General features: G+C 41.1%; 1 protein-coding gene across 3 annotated transcripts in view; it reads right to left on the bottom strand.

Moving 5' to 3' along the window:
* si:ch211-267e7.3 (ADAMTS-like protein 2) overlaps positions 1 to 12991 on the bottom strand; it is a 47086-nt gene that overhangs the window by 28116 nt on the left and 5979 nt on the right. For 2 of the 3 annotated variants that reach the window (XM_039607815.1, XM_039607814.1), the window contains exons 2-7: positions 10089 to 10172; positions 6660 to 6763; positions 3463 to 3538; positions 3253 to 3355; positions 2905 to 3050; positions 2069 to 2192 (exon numbers count right to left, since the gene is read on the bottom strand). In XM_039607815.1, the coding sequence (XP_039463749.1) occupies positions 2069 to 2192; positions 2905 to 3050; positions 3253 to 3355; positions 3463 to 3538; positions 6660 to 6763; positions 10089 to 10172 (637 nt within the window). The remainder of the gene's footprint in view (positions 1 to 2068; positions 2193 to 2904; positions 3051 to 3252; positions 3356 to 3462; positions 3539 to 6659; positions 6764 to 10088; positions 10173 to 12991) is intronic. The other variant, XM_039607816.1, reaches the window with a different exon arrangement.

The following is a 12991-nucleotide window of genomic DNA, read 5'->3' as shown; positions in this document are numbered from 1 at the left end:
AATGTGGCATACTTCAGCCTGTTCTCCCTCTTTCTGTTCCTTAACAGTGGCTTCTTGACAGCCATCCTTCCATTCAGAGCACTTCTAATGAGGCTTCTGTGGAAGGTAAATGAATGTGCCGAAGGGTCAGATGCATTTCTCATGTCCTGTCAGGTCTTTGCTGGATATTTTCCTTATTACTTAAGGACATAACTGTCCATCTGCTGTAGAATTTCTTTCAGGTGCCCCACTTCTTTTGTCCTTAACTTGTCCTGTTTCTTCTGATGTTTTAAGAACGTACTTTACACCATGTTGCGATATGCCAAGTTTCATGTCAATATCTCTTTGGGAAGCCCTGCTGGTACAAAAACATGCCGTCAAACAGCATTTTACATTGGTCCAACCAAGTAAGAACAAACTGGTGTATTTGTTGCTAACAATCAATTGCCTACAGATGCAATTTAAAATGTCTTCTTTGCTAAGTTTTCTGTTATGTGTAGAAACAGAATGATGTCAGGATTAGGGATGGGTATTGATAAGATTTTAACGATTCCGATTCCATTTTCGATTCTGTTTAACGATTCGATTCTTTATCGATTCTCTTATCGATTCTTGTTTTTAAAAAAGAGAACACTAAGGTCGATTAGCTTAGAACTGTTTTATATCTTCTCTTTCAACAAGATAGAAATTTAGGAGTAACATGGCCTTACAAACCCAACAGTGAGATCTTAAGAGATCCACAGCCTACGGCTCTTCAATGGGGTGTCACAGGGTCCCCGGGGGAAATTGTAAACGTAAAATAATAAAATAAATATTCTTCTGTAGCAATAACAAAGTATAACATAAATTATTCTGTAGCAATTACACAAGAATATCCAGTAATGTCCCTGCCTACAATTAAACACATTCACTTACCATCTGCTGTGGCAAATGGCTGCAAGGTTTTGACCACAAACTAGTCACTGCTCGGTGACATTCGGGCCTGAAAAGAGACGCTACCGGTAGACTGCAGCGACAACTGCCAGCGGCGCCAGCCAGACTCTGTCTGTCTCTCTCATCACGGTCACCTAAATGCACAGTAATGGCAGGTTTTGTAATAAAGCAGATCGCGCTAACATAATATGCACTGTTAGTTGATTATTTACCTGCCGCATTAACGGGAGAGGACGTGCAAACGTTACCGCTGCTGCTGCTGGGTTGAGATTCACGAGTCCGGAGCGGAATTAAAGACATTCATTTAAGTTCATCGCGTGTTTTGTGAGCAAATGCTTTTGCATATTCGTAGTGTTTCCTCCCTTAATGAAATATCTACTTTGCAAGTATTGCAAGTTGCCCTGTTGTCATCTGTTCTCGTAAAGTATAAACAAACTTTTGAGCGTTTGAGCCGCTTAGGCGCCGTGTTTCCTGCCAGGTACGCTCCGCAACGTGGTGACGTCATTCGGGGCGACTGGAATCGATAAGGGAATCGTTTGCAAAAATGGCAAACGATTCCAAGGAATTGAAACAGTGGGAACCGGTTCTCAACAAGAACCGGTTTTCGATACCCATCCCTAGTCAGGATCAATGTAAAGTTATTTAACTGACTGAAAAACATTCCCATGTCCAAAAAAAACTCATAAATCCGAGAACATTAATGTTCAAGACCAATTAAAAAAAAAAAAAGTCCGGCTCCTTGCAGGCAAAATCAAAGCATTAAAAAAAATGTATTGAAAAAGCTTCCCCGCTTTGATTCTGGTGTGGAGAGTTAAAACACAAAGATGTCCAGGGTCCTGTCTTTCCTTCTTCTGACTTCAGCTGCATCTTATCTGGTAATTCTTTATGGATGTCAGCAAAGTGCTGGTGGGCGGCCTGCTGGTGGGCGGCCTAGTAAAGAACCAGCAGAAGGGGGTGAAGACATCATGGAGTCATCCACCCTGGTTTCAGGTTTCTATGACGACACGTTTGCAGGACACCGTGTAGTGAATTTCACTGAGGTGGTTGCAAAGGCAATGGTTTCCTTGAGCTGTCTGATGAGTGAAATAATCACTAAATGCTCGTCCTGTGTCAGTTAGACATGTATGTTGAATGTGGTTATCTGTGTGTGTGTTACCTAACTGTGTGAGTGCCTTCCTGTAGGATCCAGAGATCCGCTGGCATGATGTCCCGTTTCCTCCGCACACACCACATCTGTCTACAGTCTTACTGCTGTACAGCTCCCCGTCACACCCCACAGGCTGGAACAGAGGAGCAGACATAATGCACATACATGTGACACTGTTTGTTCTTCAGAGACAACACTCATGCAGCTTTTTCTCACAACAACCAGAAACACCTGACTTCAGTTTTTACAACCAGGAAATATATTCTTCCAAGCCACCTGATTGGGTGAAGGTGTTCACATGTTTTGCTCTTTAAAGCACGCTTTTAAACACAGCTGAGTTCAACCACAAGTCAGAGTGGGGAGGAAAGGTGACGTCTGGGTTCAAGAAGAAAGGTCATGAATGTCCGCTCCTTGAGCTCACCCCCTACTACAGCGATGGCAGAATATACAAAGAACTTCTTTATAGTGAAGTGAAACCATGTGTTAAAAGGTGAAGGATGTTCCCAGCATGCCTCAGTACTGACAGCAGCTGCATCCACCTCTACACAGTTTAGCCTCCTCTAACAGATACTTGAACCACGTCACACAGCTGACATCATCTCAGACTGCCTGAGAAATCATGACGGTAAATTAAAAACATCATGCATGACGAGCACAATGAGTCTGACAGAGCAGCCGTGGGATGTAGTGGAACATCATGAAAATGCTGACCACAAAGCTGCAGCAACTGTGCCATCCTGCCAAAGTAGACGAAAAAGTCTGAGCACCTTGTTGAATGAACACCACGGTGTCCAACAAAGCAGCTAACGAGTGTATTTACTATGAAAATATTTCATCAAGATTACCTGACACATCCCCTCGATACACACTCCATGGTTTTTAGTATCCCGACAGGAGGTGCCATCGTGGGCAGGAACCAGCAGCTGTCGCTCGCCACTGATGGTGGTACACTGCAGGTCACATGGTCTGTTGGAGATGCTGATGTAATCGGCTACATGGGGAAGGACACATTTAAGAAAGCATTTCTTTAACAACATCAACAAATTGCACTGGCTACATCATGTCATCATTTCAGACAAATACACAATCCCCAGTGAGAAAAGAAAAACTCTTCACATGTTATATCTACTGTTGCATCGTCAAACATAGATGATGAAAGTGAACTGACACATGAGACACAGACAAAGGCTGACCTGGGTACAGAGGTATCCACTGATAGTATCTCCTTCCAAAGGCTTTAGAGTTGAACTGGGAACACTGGTGCTGTTTGAAGCTAACGCTGGTGCTGGGACACGGCTACAAAATAAATACATACACAAAACGAACAAACACAGACAAAAGCTTCGATGCTTATTTCTACTGTTTCCTTATTGTAATCAATCAGTAAAGGATCAATATCATACCTGCTTTGAACAGAGCTGGTACTTCTTAGGGGAACCAACACAACAGGAGCTGTTAACATTTTGGGTGGAGGACAGCCTGAGACAGATAGGAGTGTCAGGGTGCAGGATGATCAACACTTTTATTAAGGACACCGTTCATCTAACTGCAGAGCTGCTGGCAGCCTGTGCTTTCACACCAAAGCTTCAATTTGCCAACTGTGAAAGCCAAACCCGCGGCCACACTCTAAAGTCGGTAACTCTTATATTTTCATTTCTTCATTTGAACACAATAACACACTTTGGTTTGGATACATTTGTTCTATTTGTAAGCGTGCACGTTTAGGTTATGTATTCATACTAGTTCATCACTTCGTTTGATTTTTGACTAGCTTTGTTTCTTTTACTTCTTACCTGACATGATCCCTGGGAGTTACCAGACAAAAGGTGGAGGCCAGGGTTTAAAGTCCTTAAATATAAAGAGGCATAATTGGACCGCACCACCACTTCCTGCTGAAGGGGAGAATGTGTACTTTCTTTAATTAAAAAAAGCTTTTGTATTTGATTACATATTTGAGTTTAGGGTTCAGTGGTTTTGATTTTCTTCTTTGGTGTTGAGTTTATAAACAAACCAGGCTGTACTGCATCATTTTTGTGGTTTATGTTTGTGTTTTGTTTAGTTACCCCTCGTGTGTCATAGTGGTCTGATCAGCCATTATAAATACCCTTGTGTGTCATTTCCTGTTTAGGTCAGTTATGGCTGTTTGGGCAGTCATTTGGTTTGTTAAGTTTGCATTAGTTCAGTTTTGTTTCTTTGACCTCTTTTATGAGCTCAACATTTGTTACTTTTGTAAATATAATTTTTGGGGTTAAATGGAAACCCTGTTTTTCTAATAATTCCTGTGACTCCTCCTGCTTTTTCAACTCGGTCCATCACACCAACACACTGACAATAAATAAACTGTGTAACTGAGTATCATGGATGATGTCAGCAAGCTACCCACCAAGAGTGTCCAGGTCTTACCTTAGATGGTAAGCTCTTAGAGATGACAGATTTTCTTGAATAGACGTGCCTAATCCTGCACTTTCCTTCCACTGCCCACTACTTACACCATGGTTACTGTGGCACAGTGGGTATCTTTATTTGCCTACTAAATTCGCTTTGGTCAGAGTTGAAGTGGAGCTGGAGCCTATCCCTGGCACAGACAGGACACACCTGGGGTAACTCATCAAAATATCACAGGGTCAAGACAAAGAGAGACACATAAATACTCCCACCCAGCAAAGGCCATTTTAGGATCATCAGTTCATTCTGTGGTTCTCAGACTGAGTCACTGTAGGTGGGATGTTGCAGCTCTAACCTGACTGTTATTCAGGTAAAATTCTATATGTTTTTAAAATCATAATCATTAATAAGGGATAAAACTTTTTGTTCAGATTCCAAAGTGGGCCATGCCAGAAGAAGCTCGACACCACTATAGAAACCCAGCAAGCTTGTCTGTAGCCTGTGGGAACAGACCGAAGGAACATTTACGGCTCGTACTGGCCTCTTATAAACTTCCTTTCCTACAGCAGTAAGACGTAAACACAGTAAACTATTTAGCAGCCAAAGCAGTGGATCTGTTTCTTAGGAGGAGGCCATTGTGTGTGTGTGTGTGTGTGTGTGTGTGTGTGTGTGTGTGTGTGTGTGTGTGTGTGTGTGTGTGTGTGTGTGTGTGTGTGTGTGTGTGTGTGTGTGTGTGTGTGTGTGTTATTTTGAACTGAAAGAAGAGACTGAATAGTCTTATTTATGTGTTTGTGTGTAACTTTGGGAGGACTGAGAGTTACAGCATCTGTCTTTGATTACAGCGTTAATATCTCCCAAACACACACCTCCTCTGTCATTCTATCTGCTTCCATTCAAACACTGTTTAGACTGTAAGATGCTGAGAAGAGCTGAACGCTAGGTCACTGTGAAGACAGAGGACATAAAGCAGGAGGGGGGGGGGGGGACAAAATGGGAGGGGCAGAAGGTGGGTCAAACACTGCATCAGTGATAATCCTGGTGGACAGAAATGTTCCCGACGGGAGAGTGCTTCACCCAGCCCCCGTCTGTACATATGCTAAGGGCTCCGCTTACTCTTTCACAGTGGGTTACTGTGATGACCATGGCCACACGTCTGCATTTTGCATATAGACTGGTCCCATGATGTTTACATGCAGAAAAATGGACGACTTCAGATAAAGTGCCAGATTTCACATCAAAGTTGGTGCCAAATAATCTACAAAAAATGAAGGAAACAGGTGAAGAAGTGACTCCTGATTCGCCAGAGAGACAAACTTATTGCAATTACTGGATAAATGTCAACACGTGGTTGTTGTAGTGAAGTCTTCCAGCAAGGCTTTCTTAATACATGTGTCACTTTGCTAACCATCACTACTGTGCATCATTATCTTTACTGTGCGTGTCATGAATGTAGTGCAGACTCACAGACAGACGAAGGATAAATCAAAGACAGACTTTTATTTTGGAGGAAGAAGACAAGTTAGTGGAGGCAGCTGGGACACGTCAGGAGTGACGAGTTAACATGAGACACACAAGACAAGGACTATCACAATAAAACAGGAAGTAACAACACAAAGATTAAGACGCACTAACCTAACACAGAAGAGTCGACGCACGAACTCTTCTGAACTAAACACACAAAATAAATATAACCAACAGAGAATATTCCAGAAACATAGAGACCCTGGGTTACATGACCGAGGACATAACAAAGGTTGGTACATGAACTTCTAATATACAGAGAACTTCAACTTGTTCAGTTGTATTTGTGTTAGAATCCAGTCTGTGAGTCACACGGTCTGTGGGCGACTCTTGCTCGTGCTGCTGTTTGTGTGGGAACAGCTCTGGAATTAAAGCACTGTGGAATCACGTTTCTTTTAATTATCCGGCATAAATAAATGTAAACCTGTCTCATCCAGGAGATACTGGGAGCCTTCCAAAGGACCGAGATGATTCTTATGCCTTAATTTAGGTTGTATGTGTACAACACATACAACCTAAATTAAATTATCTAAATTATCAACGGCACAGCTGATCTGTTTTATTCTTCAGAACAATGTTTGGTGTTTGTGCGTCTGGGTTACAGTTACAGTTACACCTGTAGGCTGAGACTGCACATGTATTGGACACCAAAATATTCAGAAGGTGGAATATCATCTGAAAGTCACTCAGTTACCTCTGCATGAGACAGTGTCTCTCCTGGCTCCTCACTCCTCCTCCACAGCTCCTGGAACAGGAGGACCACGTAGACCACTCCCCCCACCACTGAAACACCTCCTCCTGGGAGAAAATATACAGGCCAGTGAGTAATGTGAAGTAGGTCATTAAGGTCAGCCTTTAACCATCAAACATTAAAATAGTAATGACTCTTATTGTTAACACCACTGTTACAAAGAATGCAGATGTCGTCCTTAGCATTTACAGAAGTGCTAACCAAACAGTGGCCTGTGGACCTACTGACCAACCAAACGTTGACAATTAAAGTTCAACTTGTTAAACTTCTCACTAATTGCTGAAGCACGACTGTGTAAAGTGTAATATTACACTAGTCAAGCCAATGCAAGCTGTTCATTAGGTCCATCGCAATATGAACAATGAGTTATTGAAGACAAGAGAGTTGATTTAATCCAAATTATTGCATTATTGTTTACAGAAATGTATAAAGAAGTAAAATATTATCATTCAAATGTTAATGTGTGTTGCCTCTTATAGTAAATTATTTACGCTGAAAATATTAGTGCAGGAGCTGGAAATGTCTGGAAGCACTTACTTCAGACTTTTTTGAGATGTTTTTGTATTAAAGTATTATAGAAAAGTAACAATTTTAATGTCATCAGATGTCTACCACTTCTTTGGAGTCCAGGCTGAAGGGGACAGCAGCCTAAGCTGAGATGCCTACTCCATCCACAGGTCTCCTCAGACACTGAGTCCTGAGTTTCCCCAGGATCTCCTACAAGAAACACCTTGTTAAGGAGCTGTGTAGGAGGCCTCCTGGTTTGTTGCACAATTTAATTTACAGATGCAATGACTGTACTGTTAGCTCCTCCAGAACAGCCTAAGTATGGCGTTACTTTTGTGCCTCTATTCTGAGCACAAATAAAAAAATGTTTGCAACGGCACATGTTGCATTTTGAGGAGAAAATTTTGAAGAAAAGTTTGATTTGAGCTAACAAAGTTCATTGCTGCGTGCAAGAAATGTATTTCAGTGTTTGCTATTATCCATACACACACACTCGCTCAGATCTCTGCTCTGTGTGCTCACAGACATCTGCAGACCTGCTCTCAGTGAGTCGCTCTCAACATCTCTGCACACTGTTATAAGTGTGCCACAAAACACGCTCCAGAATGTAGCTAAATCCATTTTCAGTTAGTATGTTTAATTATTTTATTTTTAAATATATCATTTTTTAAGACCATTGTTGGTTTTAACCTAGTTTAAACCAAACCACTCCACTGGATTTAGCTACACTCCGGACCGTGTTTCCAGAATGCAATAGCTAGCGAGCTGATTGGAGACTGTAACAGCCAATCAGAATTTTTGCATCCAAGTCTGTGATTGGTTGGTTTTGTGCACAGGATTATAACGGTGTACAGGGATGTTGAGAGCGACACACTGAGAGCAGGTCTGCAGATGTCTGTGAGCAGGTCTGCAGATGTCTGTGAGCACACAGAGCAGAGATCTGTGTATGGATAATAGCAAACACTGAAATACATTTCTTGCATGCGGCAATAAATTTTGTTCGCTCAAATTAAACTTTTCTTCGCTCAAAATAATTTTCTCCTCAAAATGCAACATTTGTGTTTCCAAAATGTTTTTATGTGCACTCAGAATAGAGGCACAAAAATAAAGCCATACCTTAGCAGGTATTTGCTTGTATCCAAATCTTATTCTTTGTGTAACTATCCAGAGGTTGTGGTCATAGATGAGAGGAGATCTTCCAGTTAAGTATACTGTAGAGGAACTGGTAAACTTCTTCAGGCCTGGCCCTTTGTTCAGCACAACAGACAAGTCCACATCTCTGAACAGTCATCCAGTCCAACTCTTTATCTCCTCTTCCACTCTCACACAATTTGTGAAGAAGTAACCAGATACATGTGTTGCTCCATGGCATGAAGACGAACCAAAAACATTAACTGTGTGTCACTTTTTTTCATGTTTCTGCAGTTCCAGTAGAGACACTAAAATCCAGCAATCAGTGAACTTCCAGTTTGGATTCAGGAGTCAGACACTATCTCTACTTTCAAGATTAGGCTTCAAACTTTTCTTTTTGCTAAAGCATATAGTTAGGGCTGGACCAGGTGACCCTGAATCCTCCCTTAGTTATGCTGCAATAGACGTAGGCTGCCGGGGATTCCCATGATGCACTGAGTTTTTCCTTTCCAGTCACCTTTCTCACTCACTATGTGTTAATAGACCTCTCTGCATTGAATCATATCTGTTATTAATCTCTGTCTCTCTTCCACAGCATGTCTTTATCCTGTTTTCCTTCTCTCACCCCAACCGGTCGCAGCAGATGGCCCCGCCCCTCCCTGAGCCTGGTTCTGCTGGAGGTTTCTTCCTGTTAAAAGGGAGTTTTTCCTTCCCACTGTCGCCAAAGCGCTTGCTCATAGGGGGTCATATGATTGTTGAGTTTTTCTCTGTATCTATTATTGTACAATCTACTGTTGTTGTGATTTGGCGCTATATAAATAAGATTGAATTTAACTGAATAGACTAAAGTTAGGGTATCTGTGAGCAATCAACAGAGAGCTGACACTTAAGGTGTTCATGGGTTGATTTGGTGCTCCTGTTGTATTGAGTCAAGAGTAAGGTGGAATATTTTACTAATAACTGGTGAAATATTCCACCTTAGCTGCTGGGATGTACTGGTTTGATATTAGCAACTAAAATTCGAGTATAAACAATAATAGGAACACTGCTGTTTCAATCATCTGGTCTTTTTATATAATAATGATAATAATCCATCAGTATTTTTACAACGTCTGATCAAATCCTGTTAAACTTTCTAACTGTACATTATACAAACTCCACGCTTCTGTTTCAAAGTAAAAGCGCTTCACAAACACTTCACTTCTTAACAGGACTTACGCTGTGACACATTTTCAGGAACATGTGGCAAACATAGAATTACTTTAATGGTAATGGTACTTACAAACCTGTGCAGTGGTTTGTGTGTAAGTTTTGAAGAATCACATCATCACTAAGGTTTTTGTCATTGAGCGAGATGGACTTGTTACTGAAACTTTTAGATAGTTGTATCCACAGAAAAAGAAAATGATCTGACACCTCAAGCTGAACTTAATTGTGTGTAAACAAGCAGTTTTTTATTCAGGTTTGGATGTAAAGCAGTTTTACATGTGCTCAAATTGCTTTGTATTTATGTGTGGGTGCAAGCACATGCTTGTGAGTACACACCAATCACTGTACACATCTGTAACCCTTTTGAGGCGCATTTCTCTCCAGACTTAAGCTTTACTGATAATCGCCATTTTCCCCCCTTTTAGCCAGCATGTTAAAAATGCCCCCACCTGCAAAAATTCAGAGTCAGTCTGAAATCTACAGGACAACAGTTCTGTATGCAAAGAAACTCAAAACACTGATTACCTTTTTGTCTGTCTGTTTCCCATTTTGACTTCCGTGTGACCGTAGATGGCTGTTATGCTGCCCCACGCTTACTTCACTTCTGTCCTAACAGACACAGACAGACAAATCATGCATACACATAAACATGGAGAACATTAGGATTGTTTAAAGAAAAAAAAAGAAAAACCGCACTGCGATTGAGCTACAGCTTGAGCGTGCTGCAGGTGAACAGCATCGTGTGTTTATACAGCTTTCTTTAGCTTGGGATGATAATTGGCTGTTGGGTCATTTATGTAATGAGTGCCATCTATGCCCACTAGATGGCGATGGAGAATACCCCCTACTCGTACGTCATGCTGATATATATCATGCATGAAACTATAAATGAAAATTTCATGTAGACTGGATGATGTCCTCAGACTCAGACTCCCATCAAGCAAGTAAAGTTTGGGACAGACTGGTACAATGCTGATATACAATATACAGAACACAAATATATAAATATGTGTCATATGGTGAAAGGCCCAAATTTGGCATGCTGCTACGACCACACCCTTACATGAAAACTCAAAAGCTTCACAATATAATGTCAACATCGTCTTGAGACTGTATTCACCAAAGATCATGTTGATCTGATTAACAAAGTATTAGGCCTAAATATGGTGAAAAGTTTTACCAAAATTGCTGTTGGGTTTGGACTATAGCTCCAAGACACTTTTTGTACATATTGAGACATGAGGCTGCCAGATTTTAGAGTCATAGTTGCAACTGTTGTAGGTGGCGCTGTGGAGCCATTTTGCAATATTCAATGACCAGAGCCATAAAACCTTAAAGCACTCATTACATTGGACGTGTCTGCCAAATTTTATAACTTCCCAAGCTTTCCAAGCCTCCAACATCTACTACTCATAGCCATGCCACAGGGCCATTAAATGAAATCTCACAATTTTGACAGCAACGCATCATCAAGGTTGGCTGCATCTCAGGAGGTAGAGCACGTCTTCTGCTAACTGGATGGTTGCAGGTTCGATCCCTGGCTGCTACATGCCAAATATCCTTGGGCAAGATACTAACCCCAAGTTGCTCTCCGATGTATCCATGATTGTGTGAATGCTAGATGCAATAGGTGAACGAGGCAAGTTGCGTAAAGCGCTTTTGGGCGGTCAGAGTAGAAAAGTGCTATATAAGAAGCAGTACATTTACCATCAAGGTCTGATATTTATTCAGAAAGATTTTGAGGTGGATATGGTCAACCTGGAAAGAGCTGTACATAAACGTTTAAAACACGACATTTAATGTTCACACTAGGTGGCATTCTAACTATCGCTGGCAACTGTTCACAGCATGACGATCATATATCCTGTAAAGTTTGGAAGATTAGACAATGTGTGTTTTTGAGTTACACAAATTTTGAGCTTCATGGCGAAACATTGAAATCTGCCATGCTGCCAGAGTCACACACTGTGGTGAAAATTCACAGTTTTCACAGTAACCTAAGACCAAGTCCTTGAGCCTTTGCTGACCAAATTTTAGATGGTTCTGCTCAAACACTGTGAAGCTGTGCCTCAAAGTGTGACATGACATTTCCTGTTCCCACTAGGTGGCGCTGTGACCACTGTTAAACATTACAATTGAAATGTGTTCAGAGGTGGACCCTTATCACACATGAGAAAATTAGGCTAGATTGGACAATGTGTCAGTGACAGCGATATATTCAATATTCACAATAGCGCCATAGAAAACTCCCCCATCAACGAAAACTCAAAAGCTCAGACATTTAATATGGCCCAGTTTAGACTGACCAAACATGAAGTTGATCCAATAAAACCCCTGGGAGGCCTGGAAATGGTAAATATGACATTTTCAATTCAAAATGGCCGACTTCCTGTTGGGTTTGAATAAAGGAACCCAGAGACTTTGTCTGTCTTTGCAACTTAAACGTGTACAAAATTTTATTCTTGTAGCTCAAATTATGGGTACGTAGTGCTACCCTTCAAAGGTGGCGCTCTAGGGCCATTTTTAAACGCCCATGTCTGAAACCAATAACATTTTGAGCACTTTAAGGTCCTCTAAAAGGGAATTAATTTGCCTGAATAATAATTAACAGAGTGAATGCAATACAGTCTTCAAACTTTTAATGCTCAGGCCCCAATTATGATATGATATTTACAACAATATCAACACAAACAGAGCCATCTTTGCCTCATCAAACTACCTGCACACAGCTCCTCCCTTCACCAACAGCTGAAGCAGTTAATGTTCCTAATACTTTAAATTTCTCCTAAAGTTTGCATTTCAACAAAATTTAAGTATTAAACAGTTATAATAACATAGCATTAACATACCAGCTAGAATACAGAGGATATACTGAGCCGTGACAGATCAGATAACAGCTGCAGAAGTGCAAAGGTTTCTGGTTGTGCAGTAGCTGAATTGAGATAAATGTCCAGAGTGTGGAGAACTCATGTGTGCAAATAAAGGGCGAAATCTGGAGCAAAGCAGCGGTATCAAACCAGGGCTAAAGCATAGATCCGAGGATGTAAAGCGCTGTGGACTGAATGTGGATGCTGGATCAGAATGAGGCTGCAGGCAGATGTGAACAAGATGATACACTTTAACTTTAAGAGTAACTTTGACTTATTTATTTTTACAATAATTTGTTAAAATGTGTTTCTTGTTTTGTTGTATCGAGCTGTGAGGGCAGTTTTAAAATGCAGGTAGTGACCAGTTCAATCTGAAACAGTGAGCGGCCAGGTTTTTATATGTGTCTTTCACTAGTTGGGACCATATCCTTAATTAGACTTGAAAATGATGGATAGAGAACTGTAAATTGATGGTGCAATTTGGGGAAGCCATCAGACGGGACTGGCAAATAATACTGACAAATGAATGAATTAAAAAAGGGGGAGCGTAGCGCACGAAAA

Source organism: Oreochromis aureus, unplaced genomic scaffold (genome assembly GCF_013358895.1).
Source record: "Oreochromis aureus strain Israel breed Guangdong unplaced genomic scaffold, ZZ_aureus HiC_scaffold_54, whole genome shotgun sequence".
Taxonomy (NCBI): Eukaryota; Metazoa; Chordata; class Actinopteri; order Cichliformes; family Cichlidae; genus Oreochromis; species Oreochromis aureus.
This window is presented reverse-complemented; position numbering and strand designations above follow the sequence as displayed.